Genomic DNA, 17,881 nt, shown 5'->3' with positions numbered 1-17,881 from the left:
CATGCTTGTTTGCTCAAGCTCCCCCACCTCAAGAGCCTGCAGGGGAGTGGGATGCTCCCCTGGTCGCCTAGTGGGCAGGGGATTTAACTCATTCTAGATTCAGCTGGCTAAGCTCTGGACCACCCAGGTCACCTCCCTGGCTTCCCTCACCACCGAGCTTACTCAAGTGTTCTATCTCCTATGGGTTCCCCCCACCCCAAACAACTGGGTCTCCCCTCTCTAGCTACCCATTCCAATTGCCCTAAGGTCCCATGGCTTCCCTTCTGCCAGGTAAACCGGCCTCCCTTCCCACAGTTTCTGGAGGAGTGCAGCCTGCCGTTCCCTATTTCTCCATCTTGGAGCCTCTCTATTTCTTCATTTTACACATAAGAGATCATGAATGACAGTTTTAAAAGCCTGGTTTGAATCTAACTGTTCAGAATTTTGATATATTTCCCAATTTGAAAACACCATATTAAAGGAAATTAACTCACGTGTTCCTAGTGACCTGCCGTAGTTTCTGGTTATCCTTTTCTGCTTTTCCAGGTAAACACCATTCCTTAAGTAACCAATCTGGAGCCTAATTTGGGATCTCTATGTAGTCAGAAGGGTTTCTTCAGATTCAATTCCCTTTATTTATTCAAATGGACAGTCTTTTTGTTGCAGAGTTAGGATTACATTTTTGAAAATGTCTTTGGCCCTTTGTATGACTTTTTCTTTCATAACCTCAAGTGATAGAATCATGCATAACTTTACTCAGAATATTTTGAAGTCTGCTTTCATGAAACTAAAATGTAGTGTTGGAATAAGGGAGGGTGCTGTTGCTTATAATCACCTCATTCCTGAACGTCTTTTTTTTTTTTTTATTACATTTTCCTTTAGTTAACTAATTTAAAACTATATAGATGTTCGATATTTGGTGTTAGTTATATGGATTCAGTTTTTAGATACGTTTGTTTGGAGTGGTTTTAAAATGTATGAATAAATCCTTCTAAATCTTTTCTAAATCCTAATTTAGTGCATTTCAATTGGAGGTGAAAATCTACTGATGTGAGGGGTTGTGTCCTAATGTGTTTAGAAATGTTATCTTGCCTCAAAGCTTAGTCTTCATAGATGTGTATAGCAGAGTCCACATTGTCATGTATGAGTAAGGACTGAAGATGGGTAAATTTGGGGAACCTGAGCTCCATGCCTAGTGTTATGAATGTATTCTTTAAAATGATATAGAATGTTGCATGGAAGAAATAACCCTAAAGAATAGTCATAAAAACTTCAATAGGAATATTTCTGATTGCTGGGATGATGGGTGATTTTATCTTCTCTTATGAGCTTTTCTGCATTTACCAACATTTCTACAATGCATGTGATGTGTATCAGTTACTGTTTTTGTAACAAGGATAAGTTATAATTTGGAAAAAATGTTTATAAATTAAAAAAAAGAAAAACCACACTATTCTGATAAATTTTATGTGCAGTGATTAAATAGGAAGGTTGGCAACATTTCTCCCTCCCTTTCTTGTGCAGCCTCTTGAAGTACCACCATTGACCACCTTCAAAATGTGGTTTTGCTTTGGGCATTTTATTTTTATTAGAGCTAAAATGGAAACAAAGTGTTGCATTATCTTGTAAGTACATAGGCCAGGGCATACATACTTGGAAAAGGTCTCAGATGATCTCATAAATATGAGTACATCCATGTCTCCAAGAAATGATGTCTTCCCTGTGATTAAGATTCACACATTTACTTTTGGAGAATTAATAGATTCAAGGGTTTATTTTTTGTTCGAGGTGTGGTAGTTTGAGGGCTTTCATGAACCCCAGTTAATCTTGTCCGTAGGGTGAATCCATTCTTGAGGGCATAATCCTATTTTAGGTGGGTCCTTCTTTGGATTAGATTACTTCAGGAGGTGTGATCCAGGATGGGTCTTAATCCTCTTATGGGAGTCCTTTATACATGGATAAATATGGAGAGAAACACACAGAAGCTAAGAGAGAGAGAGAGCCACAGGAGTAGAGCAAAACACAAAGAAAGCCAGAAACTGAGGCAGGAGACCCACAAGAGAAGGGAGAGCAGCAGACACCACCACACGCCCTGCTGTCTGAGAGAAGAGTCCAGGATCACCAGCAGCCAGTTTTTGGGAAGAGAGTATCACCTGATGGTACCTTGATTGGGACATTTTTCTCAGCCTTGAAACTGTAAACTTACAACCTAATATGTCCCCATTGTAAATGCCAACCCATTTCTCGTATATTGCATTTAGGCAGCTTTTAGCAAACAAAACACTAGGGACATGGTCATTCCAGCCTTCTCAAATGAGTAGTGGTCGTGGTTTTTTTCCAAAAGAAAAATGCTATTCACCTCATAAATTCGATGAGCTGATGAGACGTTCTAAAGTTTCCCAGGCACAACATGAGGGGAGGATCCTGCTTTCAGTCATGGCTCATGTTAGTCCTGGATGGGGGAATCCTCTCCTTGTGTGTCCCCAACCTTTGAGGCTTGGGTGGGCTTCCTGTGTGCTGCTGTTAGGACCAAGTGATTTCTAAGGGAAGCGTGGGTCCCTGAGAGAAGAAAGGTGAAAAAGAACCTCAGAGAAAGGAGGAGGAAGAAGAGAAAAAGAAAACAAAGGAATATCTCATGTAGAATATGCCTTATAGTTGGCGTAGATTATTTAACATTTCTTTTTAATGTTATTCTAGGCCTTTATTGCTGAAATATAAATGTTTTGTTTGCATATGAGCAAAAGACACATTGATTAAAAAAGATGAATTCCAGCTAGGCGTCAACTTTTTACTCAGTGATAAGTATTTGTAGACATTTGGGTGATGAAAGTCAAAGTTACAGCTGTGTTTGGGAAAATGTTTTGTTCTGACTTTGAAAACTGAATGCTGCGTTTCCCAAATGTTTGCAGGTGCAAATAGATAAAACTGCACCTGGAGTGTTTTTCAAAGTTTTACAAACCAGAAAACAACATTTTATAACTGGGAATGTATGTTCACACCATGACTCTATGTGTGATGCAGCTTTGGCTCAATGAGGAGAAGTTAACCTTATGTAGATTGGGGAGAAAGTTATTTAGTGAACATTTGAAATTTTCTTTAATGCCTTTTGGTTCCTAATATATTTTCAGTTATTCATTACTATTCCCTCTGTTGGTCTCTGTTTAACCCTAGAGGAAGCAAGTTGGGGATGTTGCATCCTACGGTTAATGCCCCTGAAAATGCCCCTGGAATGGAGTAGGTAGTTCTGGGAGTAGGTTCCGCTTTATAAAGTCTGATTGATTTGTTTTCACTCACTGAAATCTCTGGTTTAAGACAAAACCAAAGTCAGTTATGTAGTACTGAATTCAGTGTGCATGCACTGCTACAGAAATCACTTTGGAATTCCCTACTGGACCTTGGGGGCAGGGGGGATATGAAAATGTCTCCTGGAATTAAAGCTAAAAATTTAGAAAGAAGAAGAAAAACGGGGAACTCTACCACTTTAATGAATTCCCAACAATATTTCTTTCACTTTTCCTTTTTCAAGTTTTAAACCAAAATTGACATTGTTTTTCAAAAACTCATGTTGATTGGGCCGCAGGGCCTGAGTCTGGGCCGACCCCTGGGTGGGGCGTCTTCTCTCCCATTCTTCCTAACTGTCCTTCCGACTCCTAGTGCAAAGGGCGTTCCCCTGGCGGGTAGCAGGAAGACTCTAACAAGACCCTGTAATCATGCCAATGTCAGCCTCACAGATGTGTGGCCAGGCTCGTATCAGGTAATGCATGTGGAAGCACTTTGAGGAATTTAAAGCATTTGCCAAAATCTCCCAGAAGAAGACATACATGCATAAAGGACACTGTTGGAGAGAAAGGGTCAGAACCAGCAAGACAGGGAGTAGCCATTGGCATTGAGCCTTGGTTTGGGAGCAAAGGCCGACTCTGCCACTGAGCAGTGGCCTGAATGTGAGCAAATCTCTAATTACGGTGTCCCATTTTGCTAACCTGTGCAAATAAAGGGGTTGACCTAGATGGTAACTAGGATCCTTTTCAGCTCTAAGATTCTGAGATCTATTGAACCAGTACCAACGTGAAGTATCAGAATATTTCCAGCATTAAGCTTGAATCTAACTGGTATTTCACTGTCAGTCCCTATTATCAATTCTAATTAAGTCTTCTACAAAGACCCATATTTAGTCATGGGGTAGTGCTAGTTCAAGGACAGACAACTGGAGAAAGTTCTCAGCACTCTCTGTGTGCTATTCACACTGTACAAATGCTGCGGTCGTGCTGTAGTTGGACGTCCAGGTTACTTTGGAGCAAACCAAAGTCATACAACCCCACAATAATGAGTGTTGCTATCAACACCCTATGGACACTGAAGCTGAAAGAATATGTGCCCATTCTCTAATTATTCTATTTTATTTAAAAATTTGAAAAAAAAAAATATTTCTGCCCCTCCTTTCTGTGTTAAAAGTACTATACTAAGGGCAGTATGTATTGATTTCCAATCCTCTCCTAGAGGCACCTCTTGTCTGCTTATGGATAGATATAGTCATGTGAGGTCTGGCATCACCAAAGAGGACATTATATGACCGTGACTACATATGGCTGGGCAATATTGGAGGCACTGAAGCAGGATGACCAAGACATGCTAATGAGAGTCAGGGTATCTAGGTTCAAATCCTTATAGGTCAAGCACTTGGCATAATGTTAGACATACTATATTGACCCAGTATTTGTAGCCATTATTAGCATTATCGTCATTATTAAAGAGGAGTGTAGTATTTAAAAATATTGATGTTCTCCCTATCACAATCAGTGAACTCTTGTGTAGATACATCTTTCCCTAATTTCTTTTAACCAGAATATTTATTAAATTCAGCTGAATCAAGTGCTGCAGGATTGAATTGGATACCAAAACAAAAATTTCAGAGATTCTCCTTACTTTCTGCTATCCACAAAGTATTTCTAGCAGAAATGACACAGTCACCCGTGTGTGGCCCCTGAAAGTGGACTTGGGGAGGAGGTATTTATAACTATGGCTGAGTCTCTTGGACATAAACATCTACTTTGTTAATCTGAGGGATCTGTGACTCTGAACGGTAGTGCCAGACTTCTGTTTGTGCTAGCACTCTTAGGAGACCTGAATAAGCACTTACTTACCTGACACGCCTACGTGTGGAGTTTTGTGTTTTTTTTTTTTTCCCTTCTTGTAGGGTTGTCTGATTTGAGTTTTTCTTATGTTGCAAATACGTAAGTGCAGTGAAGAAATTTTCCACCCTGAAAAAAAATGTTTTGAGTAGAGTTGATCTCTTGAGTTTTTAGTATTGCTTGAGATGAGTTTACCCTAGAACAAAGGTCATATGAGGTGATGCTGGTGAAGTTAGGGCAATTGAGAGATTTTGGAAAGAAACCTGGGCCATAGAAGAATTTGTATCCATATAGTGGTTCTAGAATCGAAATATCGATGTCATAGAGAAAACACGCCTCTTGGCAATGTTGAAAAAGATAGGCTAAATTTTAACTTCTAGAATGCGATTTCCAGAAAGTCGATTAAATTTTTAAAGTAAACAGTTTTACTATTTCATCTTTTTGCAGATCTAAAAAAGAATACCCTTTTAAATCATTTCTGGCTTTTCAGAGACAACCTTGAGAGCAGAGCTTTATAACTAAAAAAATAAAAAGAGAATTTAGTACTGAGACAAGGTAAATGCATAAAAGAGGTAATGCATTCTTGAAACATCTAGAAGGATATAATATAGTGGTAATGAGTTTATAAAGCTATTCTCCAGTTTGACTCTTTCTGAACAGATATACAACAGTACTAGTTAATGATTCCCCCCCCCCAGGGGTTAAGTTTTGTTTGTTTTATAAACTACAGTATTGATATTTATTCCCCCCCCCCCCCAGGGGTTAAGTTTTCTTTGCTTTATAAACTACAATATGGATATTTGGCCAACAGGAGTTTTGGAATCAAAGTTGGAATTTCAGAGACCAGTACTACCATTTTCAAACTGTGGAACACTCAGATAATTGCTTATTCTTTTATCTTTTATCATTTGTAAAATGGGTGGGCAAATACTTACCTCATAGGTTTCTGAGACCTCAGAGAAAGCCTGTTAAATATATGAAATGATATAGGAAGGAAGTTAAATCTAAAGTTTTAGTGCCAAAATGCATAAATAAATATACAAAACACTCTTTTTTTTTTTTACCTTGGGAATTAAAAAGGTCCTCCATTTGTGGTTTCCCTTTAGCCCTTTGCTTGATGTCTGTTCCCAAAATACTGTGACTTCCTTGAGAGCATTTAATTTGGGGAATATTCGAGGACTTAAGAAATTAGTACCTGTAGCAGTTTGATATTATTGATGAATTCCAAAAAGAAGTATTGGATTATGTTTATAAACTGGTCTTTTCTTCTGGGCATATTAGAGTGTTTTGAATTCAGAGTTCAAGTTTTACTTGGTTAAATAATGATTAAGGCTTTGATTGGGCCATTAAAGTAGGACGTTCAGTTCCTGCCCCCATGGTGGGTGGAGACTCACAGAGAAAATGCACCACAGAGAAGGGAGGTTGGAGTCTTGAGGTGGACCCCGGGAGAAAAGCACAGAGGAGCCTGGTCCTAAGGAAAGAGAGAAGGCCCGTGGAAGAGAAACAAGCCATTGGCCTAATAGTCTACAGCTGGCCTTGTGGAGATAACAGGGCAACTGAGCCTGGAGCCAGGCAAGCCCTGAGAAGAGAGGAACCCAGGAAGCCTGAACCCTTAAGACATCGGCAGCCATCTTGCTCCAACACGTGGCAAAAACTTTGATGAGGAAAGTAACTTATGCTTTATGGCCTGGTAACTATAAGCTTCTACCCCAAATAAATACCCTTTATAAAAATCAGCTGATTTCTGGTATTTTGCATCAGCACCCCTTTGGCTAACTAATACAGTACCCTCTCAAAATGGTGGTTGAGCAGACTAACAAAATTCTGAATTGTTATTATTTACTGTTTATGGTCATAGTACGGATATCAGTAGGTACCATTCATTTCTAGGTACATGTACCAAATTCCATAGTAAACACTCTTAACATTCTCTCACTTAATCTCTGTAAGGTCTTGAGATGTAGGTGTGGTGCCTCTGATTATACAGATGAGAAAAGGAGGTGAGTGGTTTAAGGAATATGTCTAAACTTCCATAGCTGGAAAGACTAAACAGCCAGGGTAGCACCTGGGATTTGGTACCAGTACTAAGAGGGATGGTAGTTTAGCTCTCTGAAATTTAGAAATTTGAAACATTTTACTCTGAATTGGGACCTGGGAAAGGAGGACTGCCCAAGTCTAGTGCCAGTTTCTTTGAAGTTTTTTTTCCCCTGGTGTATTAATTTTTACTTGAGTCCATCTGAGATAAGTGCAGAATACTATGGAATGATTTTCTAAATCAGGTTTTCTTGGCCTTGATTACACAAAACAATCACCTGATGAGCTTTAAAATGCAAATGAAACACAAACACAAGGAAAACTTAAGCCCAGGTCCCACTCCCAGATATTCTGATGTAAACTAAACAGTGCCTTAAATCTTCTGGAGAGGGACCAAGTTTGGGCCCACCCCTGGGATCTGGACCGAGATGCTAGGAGGGCCTCCGAGCAGTCCCCCTGGGAGCGCAGTTGCCCTCCCGCCTGCTTTGCCCTGCAGTCTGGCTTAGCCTGGCTCTGCAGACTGAGGCTGAGCCCCTCTGCTCCAGGTGCAGGAGGCGGTGATAAAACGAGATTTGGGCGTTTGCACCCTCCCTGTCAGCATTGGGCTCCTAGGAAGGTTATCCACCCAGTGGCGGTTCTTGGGCTATAACTTTTCCATTGTTTGTTTAAGCTGTGGATGCACTGGCTCTGCGTATTGTTTCGTTTCCAGTCCAGTAACATTGCAGAGGCCTTTGCCTTATTTGTACAGCTCAAGGAGCTATTCCAAATGTTAGTCACAGGTGCCGTGCCATGTTCTTTCCTGGAATTATGTTTTCCCATCTTTTCTTCTCTCTTTATCCATTATCATACTCTTATTAACCTAACTTCTCTCCTCTTCCCATCCTACAACCTTCTTTAATTTGAACAATGACAGATGGCAGTAAATCCAGCTGTGACCAATAGTCTAGGCAGTAGAGAATTTTTTAAGGCAGATAAGTAGTTTGCTATTTGCCAGAGTGTCTTGTTGGAACACAGATTCTGTGGAAATATGGTGTTAGCAGGTTACCAGTTGGAGCACTAAATTAAATTTTCACTAGCAAATATTTGTCCACAGTGATTTAAATCATTTTTTATTCAGTTTACACATGAGGGGGCAGTATGGTACTAGAAAGCAAATACTGTTTGAAAATGTTTATTTTTATTATATATACATATATCATAGTTTTTAGGTGTGCTCTTTTAGACGGGGCAGTTAAAACTGCAACGTGGTTGTTAGTTATTAAATGTGCCACATGTATGTAAGTGATGCCCTAACTTGTATACACAGGTCATGTGTCTGTTTTTATTTAAATGCATAAATAACAATTTTGTTATAGCGGTGGGCCAGCCATGCAATGCCTTATATTATGAGTTTTCCCTGTATGCTTTGTTTAAAGCTAGCTGGCTTTCTGTTTCCTGCTGCCACCTGAGGAATGTCAGCCCTGTGGAGAGGCAGTGACTGTTTGGTTGATATCTCTAAATATTTTATTTTATGACTTCATTGAAGACCAAAGGGTCTCTAGTGGTACTGGTGACAGGAAGCCTCTGAACTCAGCCCTTGGCAGCTTTGGAAGGTTTATTCTAAATCCTCTCTGTATAATATGCTTCCCTATGTGACATAGATGGCTTTTCTCAAAAGAAAAAATGGTTGAGGAAAACAGCAGCACATTTTAATTAATGTTATTATTTCCGATATGTGTATGACATTGGAGATAAATCAAGGTGCTAAATATTATAGGTTTCATAAATGAAAGGGGAGAGTATTAAGAGAAGTTTGCAGGTATTACATGATCAAATCTAGATAACATTTTATGCAACATGTAATTGGGATTCCAAAAGGTGATTTCATAAGAACAGGTGATTTTTTTTTTATTAGTATGGAGAAATATTTGCAGCCATATGTTTCTGTTTATATAGTTGGGAAAAAAAATTGGAGACCAGCATTTTGGCATAAATAAAACCATAGGTGAAATTTAATGGAATGTTTGGTTTTAATGTTTCATCCTGGCTACTTCTTTGGAGACACAGAACTGTGGTGTTTGCCTGTATGTGGTAAAGATAATTACCTTTTTAATTTTTCTTTTTTTATCTTTTTTTAAAGTACTTCATACATTTTGAAGTAGATACGAAATTTATTTTGAAATTTTCTTTCAAAAATTAAATAAAAGACCTATGAATTGTATTCAAAATTTGAAGGTACGGATTTGGGGCTGCAGCATCTCTTGAGTGAAACCCATGTCAAATGTTGTTTGGTCATTTTACTGTTGAAGTCACAGGTTTCAGGTCACAGTAAACAATGTCCTTTGTGCTTTGATGGCAGCTTTTCAGGACCCTGCCTGATGCTACACTCCCTGAGTCTGTCTCCCTGTCAGCATCACCCCCAAATGCACCACCAAGACAATCGAAGAAACAAGGACAGAGAAATAAGAGACCCGTGGCCGTATATAATCTTTGTCTTGATTTGGAAGAGGGTAAGATGTTAATTATATTTTTCAATTTCACAGCATGTTAGAATATGGCATATCACATATCCTCAGAGGAGGCCACAGTTTTTCATCTTCTGTGGTTTAATTTCTTTTTCTCTTAAGATTGTAATTTTTAAAAAGGGAGGGGAAAGCTTTCGTGTCAGGGAGAAAATGCAAGTTTCAGTTTTGTGTTTGTCTTTGTTATGCATGGTTCTTTTTTTATTTTTAAAAGGCAGCTTAAATTTCTTTTTTGGGAGTCTTGTGTGACCTCCTGTGAGGTTACATAACCCTGAGACAAATGGAAGGGGAACTAAAATTAAAGCAGATCTTTCATGAGAGGCGCTGATAGAATCTAATGTAAATGCATCCAGATTCAAGGCACAGTTCACTGTTGCCCTGGAGTTTATGGCTGCTGCACTTGATTTGTCCCCTGTTTTTGGCCCTCCTCGTAATGCAGAACACCAAAGTTACATGGCAGGTGGCAAGTTGACCTCCTGTGGGGCCAAGCCGAGGGAACTGGGTGCAGTGGGGCTCTGAGAAATGGATGCACGCATGTCCCATTGAAGCCTCGGTATCCCACTTAGTTGTTGCTGTGTGGCAGCATGGTCTCAGTGTTGCCTGGTTGCTTAGTTTTTACAGAGAACCTGAAAATCTGAATTTTCTACCCTGATCCATACAGAATAAGACTGTGAGCCATATAGAGGCCAGTGATTACTGATTTGCAGTCATGTGCTTTTTGGTACGGAGAATAAGATGGCGCTGGTCTCAAAAACTGCATTTTCAGACTGTATACTTGAAACTGTGACTGTTTTTTGGGGGGACTCTTCCCTATTGAGATCGCTTTCTGGATATGAAATTAGCCTTTATTTTCTTTTCACCCCTTCTCCTCCTGCTTTCTTGTTTTATTCGTTTATTATCCTTGTGAACTACTGAGGGTATATTAGTTTGGAAAAGTGAGGTGATCCTCAGAGGGAGAAAGGGGAGAAGGATGGAAATAAGTACAATGCCTTCATCATAGGCAGCTACATTATCTAATGCCCAGGTCGTATATATTCAAAGATGCATGCAAGACAAGGGATAACTCTGTTCACCTCAACTGACTCGGGGGTATTTGCAGAAGGGCTTAGAATGCCTCATGAAGCAACACTGAGGCTAAGGCATCGTGGTATTTTTCAATTGCTTAAGGCAAAGGTACATATGATGAAAGTATTTGCCTGACAATCAGATCTTTTTTTTTTTTTTCCGGAGGAAGGGCATAATCATTAAAATGAACCTGTAATTCAGAGCTTCATTTTAGACATAATTTCAACTGCTGATCCTAGCTTACTTTTGTATTCTCTCTCTCTTTTCTCACTTTGACTCTTTCTCAACAGAGTTGCTAATAAGGAGTAAAACTGACTGGTTTGAATTGCACCTTCTCTTATATCTCACTTGTCCTCTGGTGGAAGTGTTAATAAATAGTGAAATAAGAAATGTTGGGAAGTAGGAGGGAAAAAAGAAATCAGAAAGTCATAGGTCTGAGCAAAATTGAATTGACTGCATGTATTAAATAAATGACCAAAGAAGGAAATATTCTCTTACAATCACACTTATTCTTTTGGTATTTTTAGGAATTGAATCATCATATCCAATCAAATTTATGTAAAGTACCAGTCTTTTGATTGTTGGATTGCTAAATGGTTATTAATGGAGAAGAAGCTGTCCTGGTAGTATTCAGCACATCTTTTATGGGAATATTTAAGATGGTGTACAATTCCTACTTTTAAAATGATGAAATTATTCTTAAAAATTACTTGATTTTAAGGGGAAAAGATTGGTAATATTCAACTCCTTTAGCCTATATTTTTTTAAGATTTATTTATTTCTGCCTGCTCCACCACAACCATTGTTTGTACTCTATCTGCTTGACTTCTTTCTTGGAGGAACTGGTAACTGAACCTGGGAAATCCCATGTGGGAGGGAGACACCTCATGGCTTGAGCCACCTCTGCTTCCTGCTTGTTGTATCTTTCATTGTGTTTCTTTGTTGTCTCTCTTCATTGTGCCATCTTGTTGTGTCAGCTCCCCGCTCTAGCCCACCATGCAGCTTGCTATCTTGCTTGTCTTCTTTAGAAAGCACCAGAAACTGAACCTGGGACCTCCCATGTGGTAGGTGGGTGCCCAACTGCTTGAGTCACATCCACTTCCTCTTTAGTCTGTTTTTATGTTCATTACTTGCTTGGTGTTTTATCCTACACTTTGTGTGCTATGAAGTCTTTTATAACTTTACACTAATCCACTTGATTGCAGCATTGGATTTTACTTAGAAAGTTGTCAGAATCAGGAAAGCCCATGAGTTTGGTCATGGAGTGATTTTATATTAGAGGTCATAAGATTAGGCAATTAGGACTATTATTGATATTCTCCCACCATTATTCCTAGCTATGCTTTTTTTTAATTTTAAAAACTATTTATTAAAGTATGTCATTCATACATGATCATACATAATAAGTGTATAGTAAAAATTGTGAACTTAAAAAACAACCATGCGTATTGTCATACAGGGCTCTCATTCATCACCCCACCTCAAACACCTTGCATTGTAGTTAGACATTTGTAACAAATTATGAAAGCACATTGCCCAAGTATTACTAGTAACTATAGTCCATATCTTATATTTGGCTTATATTTTTCCCCCAACCCTTCCTAAAATTTTTTTTTGTTCACAAACTATGCAATTTATCAAATGTATACAATCAGTGGCATTTGGTATAATCATGGAGTTGTGCATTCATTACTTGAATCAATATTAGAGCATTTTCATTACTCAAAAAAAAAAAAACCAAACACCCAACATATAGCAAACCATTATTAAACTCATATTTTAGCACTACTAATTACAAATCCTATCTATGATGTGCTTTCACCATTTTTATTCATCTCTAAACATTGGCAAACAACTTTTTACCAATTCTGCACAGATTAAACCTCAGCTTTCCATCCTCTCACCACATTCTTTTCTCTGGTGACTTATATTCTAGCTATTAACTCCATGAGTTTTCTCGTTATATTTAATTCATAATAGCAAAATCATACAATATTTGTCCTTTTGTGCCTGGCTTGCTTCACTCAACATAGTGTCCTCCAGGGTTATCCATGTTGTCATATGCTTCACGACCTCATTTCTTCTTACAGCTGCATAATATTCCATCATGTGTATATTCCACAGTTTGTTTATCCATTTTCACTTGATGGACACCTGGGTTGTTTCCATCTTTTGGCAATTAGGAATAATGTTGCTTTGAACATTGTAGTGCAGATATCTGTTCGTGGCACTGCTCAGTTCTTCTGCATAGGTGCCTAGTAGGAGTATAGGCAGGTTACATAATAGATCTATATCTAACTTCCTTAGGAAGCACCAAACAGACTTCCACAGTGGCTGTGGTGCTTCATTCCCACCAGCAGGAATTCCTATCACTCTACATCCTCTCCAACACTTCTAGGTTTCTCTTTTAATAATGGCCCATTCTAGTAGGTGTGATATGATACCTCATTGTAGATTTGATTTGAATTTCCTAATAGCCAGTGATGCTGAGCATGTTTTTTTTTAAATGTGTTTTTTTTGCCATTTGTATTTCTTCTTTAGAAAAATGTCTGTTCAGGTCTTTTGGCCATATATTAATTGGGTCATTTGTCTTTTTCTTGTTGAGTTGTAGGAATTCTTTATATATCATGGATATTTGACCCTTGTTGGATGTATGGTTTTCAAATATTTTCTTCCATTTCTGCCTTTTTACCATCTTCACAAAGTTCTTTGAAGTGCAGAAGTGTTTAATTTTGAGGAGGTCTCATTCATCTGTTTTTTCTTTTGTTGCTTGCGCTTTGGGTGTAAGGTTTAAGAGACCCCCACCTACTAAAAGGTCTTGTAGATATTTCCTTACATTATCTTCTAGGAATTTTATGGCCCTGGCTTTTATGTTTAGGTCTTTTATCCATTTTGACTTGATTCTTTGTATACAGAGTGAGATAGAGGTCTTCTTTCATTCTTTTGGTTGTGGACATTCAGTTCTCCCAGCACCATTTGGTGAAGAGATTGTTCTGTACTAGAAAAGTAAACTTGATAGGCTAGTCAAAAATCAGTTGACCTTAGAGTTGATGGTCTATTCTGAACTCTTATTTTGATTCCATTGTCTTTATGCCAGTACCATGCTGTTTTGACCACTGTAGCTTTCTGATATACTTCGAGTGCAGGGAGCATAAGTCCTCCAACTCTGCTCTTTTTTAAAGGATGTTTTTTGACTATTTGGAATCCCTTTCCCTTTCCAAATACATTTGGAAATTGACTTTTCTATTTTTGTAAAGTAGGCTTTTGGAATTTTGACTGGTATTGCATTGAATCTATAAATCAATTTGGGTAGGATTGACGTCTTCACAGTGCTTAGTCTTCCAATTCATGAACATGAAATGTCCTTCCATTTGTTAGTCTTCTTTGATTTCTTTTAATGGTGTTTTGTAGCATTCTCAATACAGATCCTTTTTATTCCTGGTTAAATAATTCCTGGATATTTGAGTCTTTTTGTTGCTTTTGTAAATGGAATTTTTTTCTTGATTTCCTCCTCAGCTTGCTCGTTATTAGTGTATAGAAATGCTTCTGATTTTTGCATACTGAACTTGCATCCTGCCCCTTTGCTGGACTCATTTTATGAGCTCAACTAGCTTTGTTGTAGGTATTTCAGGATTTTCTAAACATAGGACTATGCCATCTGTGAATAGTGAGAGCTTAACTTCCTCTTTCTAATTTAGATGCCTTTTATTTCTTTTTCTTTCCTAATTGCTCTAGCTAGAACTTCCAGCACAATGTTGAATAACAGTGGTGACAGTGGGCATCACTGTCTTGTTCCTCATCTTAACGGGAAAGCTTTTAACCATTCCCTATTGAGTGTGATGTTGGCTGTGGGATTTTCATACATATCTTTTATTATGTTGAGGAACTTTCCTTCTATACCTATGTTTTGAAGTGTTTTTTTTTTCTTTTTTTTTTTACCAAGAAATGATGCTGGATTTTTGTCAAATGCATTTTTTTGAGATGCATCATGTGGTTTGAGATGATCATGTGGTTTTTCCATTCAATTTGTTAATGTGCTGTATTATGTTAATTGATTTTCTTATGTTGAACCATCCTTGCATACCAGGAATAAAACCCATTTTATTACGATGTATAATTGTTTTTATGTGCTGTTGGATTCAATTTGCAAGTATTTTGTTGAGAATTTTTGCAGCTATGTTCATTAGAGAGATTGGTCTGTAATCTTCTTTTCTTATAGTATCCTTATCAGGCTTTGGTATTAGGGTGATGTTGGCTTCATAAAATGTGTTGGGTAATTTTCTCTTCTTTTCACCTTTTTTTTTGGAAGAGTTTAAACAGGATTGGTATTAATCCCTCTTGAAATGTTTGGTAGAATTCACCTGTGAAGCCATCTGGTCCTGGGCTTTTCTTCGTTAGAAGATTTTTGATGACTGATTCAATCTCTTTGCTTATAATTGGTTTGTTGAGTTCCTGTATTTCTTATAGAGACAATGCATGTTGTTTGTTCATTTCTAGGAATTTGTCCATTTCATCTAGGTTGTCTAATTTGTTGCCATACGGTTTCTCATATTAACCTTTTATGATCCTTTTTATTTCTGAAGGGTCAGTCATAACTTCACACTTTTATTTCTGATTTTATTTATTTGCATCTTCTCTCTCTTTTTACTTGTTAGTCTAACTAAATGTCAATTTTATTGATCTTCTCAAATAACAAGTTTTTGGTTTTATTGATTTTCTCTTTTCTTTTTTGTTCTCAATTTCATTTATTTATGCTCTAATCTTTGTTATTTCTTTCTTACCACTTGTTTGGGATTGGTTTGCTGTTCTTTTTCTAGTTTCTCCAGTTGGTCAATTAGTTCTTTGATTTTAGCTCTTTCTTCTTTTGTAATATAGGCATTTAGGGCTATAACTTTCCCTCTCAGCATAGCCTTCATTTTATTCCATAAGTTTTGATATGTTGTGTTCTCATAATCATCCATCTAGAGATACCAAAGTTCTCTTGCAATTTCTTCTTTGACCCACTGATTGCTTAAGAGTGTGTTGTTTTGCCTCCATTTATTTGCAAATTTCCACGTTTCTGGCCTATTATTGATGTTAAGCTTCATTTTAATATGATCAGAGAAGGTGCCTCATATAATTTCAGTCTTCTTTAATTTCTAGAAAACTGTGTTGTTGCCCAACATGTGATCTATCCTGGAGAAAGATCCATGAGCACTTGAGAAGAATGTATAACCTGCTGATTTGGGGTGCAATGTTCTGTATGTATTTGTCAGGTCCCAGCTCATTTATCATATTGTTCAAGTTGTCTTTTTCCTTGTTGATCTTCTGTCTAGTTGTTCTGTTTATTGATAAGAGTGGCATGTTGAAGTTTCCAACTATTGTAGAGACATCTATTTCTCCTTTCAGTTTTGCCAGAATTTGCCTCATGTTCTGGGGAACCCTGGTAAGGTGCATAGATATTTATGACAGTTACTTTTGATTATATAATGGCCTTCTGCATCTATTTTTTTTTTCCTTTAAAGTCTTTTTTGTTTGATATCAGTATAACTACGCCTGCTGTTTCGATTACTGTTTATGTGAAATCTTTTTCCAATCTTTCACCTTCAATCTGTTTGCATCCTTGGGTCTAAGGTGAGTCTTCTGCAGACAGCTTATGGATAGCTTGTGTTTTCTTATCCATTCTGTCAGCCTATGTTTTCGGTTGGGTAGTTTAACCCATTAACCTTCAATGTTATTATTGTAAAGGCCTTACTTACTTCAACCACTTTATCCTTTGGCTTTCATAGGTATGTCTTATTTTTGTCCATCTTTTTGCCATTTTGGTTAAACTTTCTGATAGTCTTCATTTCTCTCCTCCTAGCCTCTCTTTTGTCTTTTTGTTTTCTTGCTGCAGAACTCTGTTTAGTGTTTCTTGCAGACCTGTATTCTTGTTTATGAACTCTCTTAGTTTCTGTTTTACATGAATATTTTAAACTCACCATTATATTTGAAGGATAGTTTTGCTAGATAAAGAATTCTTGGCCAGCAGTTTTTTTCTTTCAGTGCTGTAATTATATCATACCACTGTCTTCCTGCCTCCGTGGTTTTTGAAGAGAATTCCTCATGAGCTCTTTCTGCAAGTCCCTTGTATGTAATGGTTTACTTCTCCCTTACTGCTTTCAGAATTCATCTTTGACATTTGATGTTCTGCATATTATATGTCTTGGAGTAGTTCTATTTGGACTTATCCTAATTGGAGTATGCTGTGCTTCCTAGACATACATATTCATGGCTTTCATGAGAGTTGGGAAATTTTCAGCAATTTTTTCCTCAAATACTCTTCCTACCCTCTTTTCCTTTTTGTCTCCTTCCAGAACTCCCATAACACATATGTTGGTGTGCTTCATGTCATCATTCAACTCCTTGAGCCCCTGTTCAATATTTTCCCATCTTTTCTCTCTTTGTTCTTCTTCCACTTCAGTTTCAGTAGTTCTTTCCTCTACATAGCTGATTCTTTCTTCCATGATGTCAAATCTGCTGTTTTGTTCCTCTTTTGTATTTTTAATCTCACTGATTCTGTCTTTCATTTCCACAAGCTCAGTTATTTTTCTTTCCAAGATATCAAGTTTTTCTTTGTGCTCACTCAGTATCTTCTTACTGTCTTTTATTTCTGTAGACATGTTGTCCTTCAAGTCCATGATTTGATTTAGAAAATTTATATGAACCTCATCGATTAGTTGTTTCAAGTCCTGTGTCTCATCTGGAGCTTTCATTTGTTCCTTTGCTTGAGTCATGTCTTTCTTTTTCTTTGTATGGTTTGAAGGTTTTCGCTGATGTCTAGGTATCTGATTCTGATGCTGAATTTTCTTTGTTCAGTTTTTCTAACTTGCCTAGGGATTTACTTTTAAGTAGCTCTGTGCTGCCCTTGTTCTTTGACTCTTGGTTAAACTTATTCTAGATATTTAGGATTGCCCATTTAACTGCTCAAACCAGGGCTAGGTTCCTAGTAATGGAGTGTAGATCAGTTTCCAAGGGCCTTGGAGAGGATGGCAGTAAAAGCACCTACTTTGCCTCTTATATTTTTTATTATTTTTCTTTTTTGTGCACTTTTCTAATATGGCCAGCCAATTGCACTCATAGGCAGACCTCAGCTTAGACCCCAAATGTTTGGGGGAATGCCTTCACTGTAACATCACCTGGGTGGCAGTACAT

At 37.8% G+C, this 17,881-nt stretch overlaps 1 protein-coding gene across 3 annotated transcripts in view; it reads left to right on the top strand.

Moving 5' to 3' along the window:
- ARHGAP10 (Rho GTPase activating protein 10) overlaps window positions 1-17,881 on the top strand; it is a 337,104-nt gene that overhangs the window by 265,646 nt on the left and 53,577 nt on the right. For all 3 annotated transcript variants that reach the window (XR_011648553.1, XM_058284486.1, XM_058284541.2), the window contains one exon: window positions 9,481-9,631. Coding sequence is in view for 2 of the 3 variants with exons in the window: in XM_058284486.1 (XP_058140469.1) it covers window positions 9,481-9,631 (151 nt within the window). In the remaining variant the exon portion in view is untranslated. The remainder of the gene's footprint in view (window positions 1-9,480; window positions 9,632-17,881) is intronic.

Source organism: Dasypus novemcinctus, chromosome 1 (genome assembly GCF_030445035.2).
Source record: "Dasypus novemcinctus isolate mDasNov1 chromosome 1, mDasNov1.1.hap2, whole genome shotgun sequence".
NCBI classification, from domain to species: Eukaryota; Metazoa; Chordata; class Mammalia; order Cingulata; family Dasypodidae; genus Dasypus; species Dasypus novemcinctus.
The sequence above is the reverse complement of the archived record's forward strand: the minus strand, read 5'-3'. Positions and strand labels throughout refer to the sequence as shown.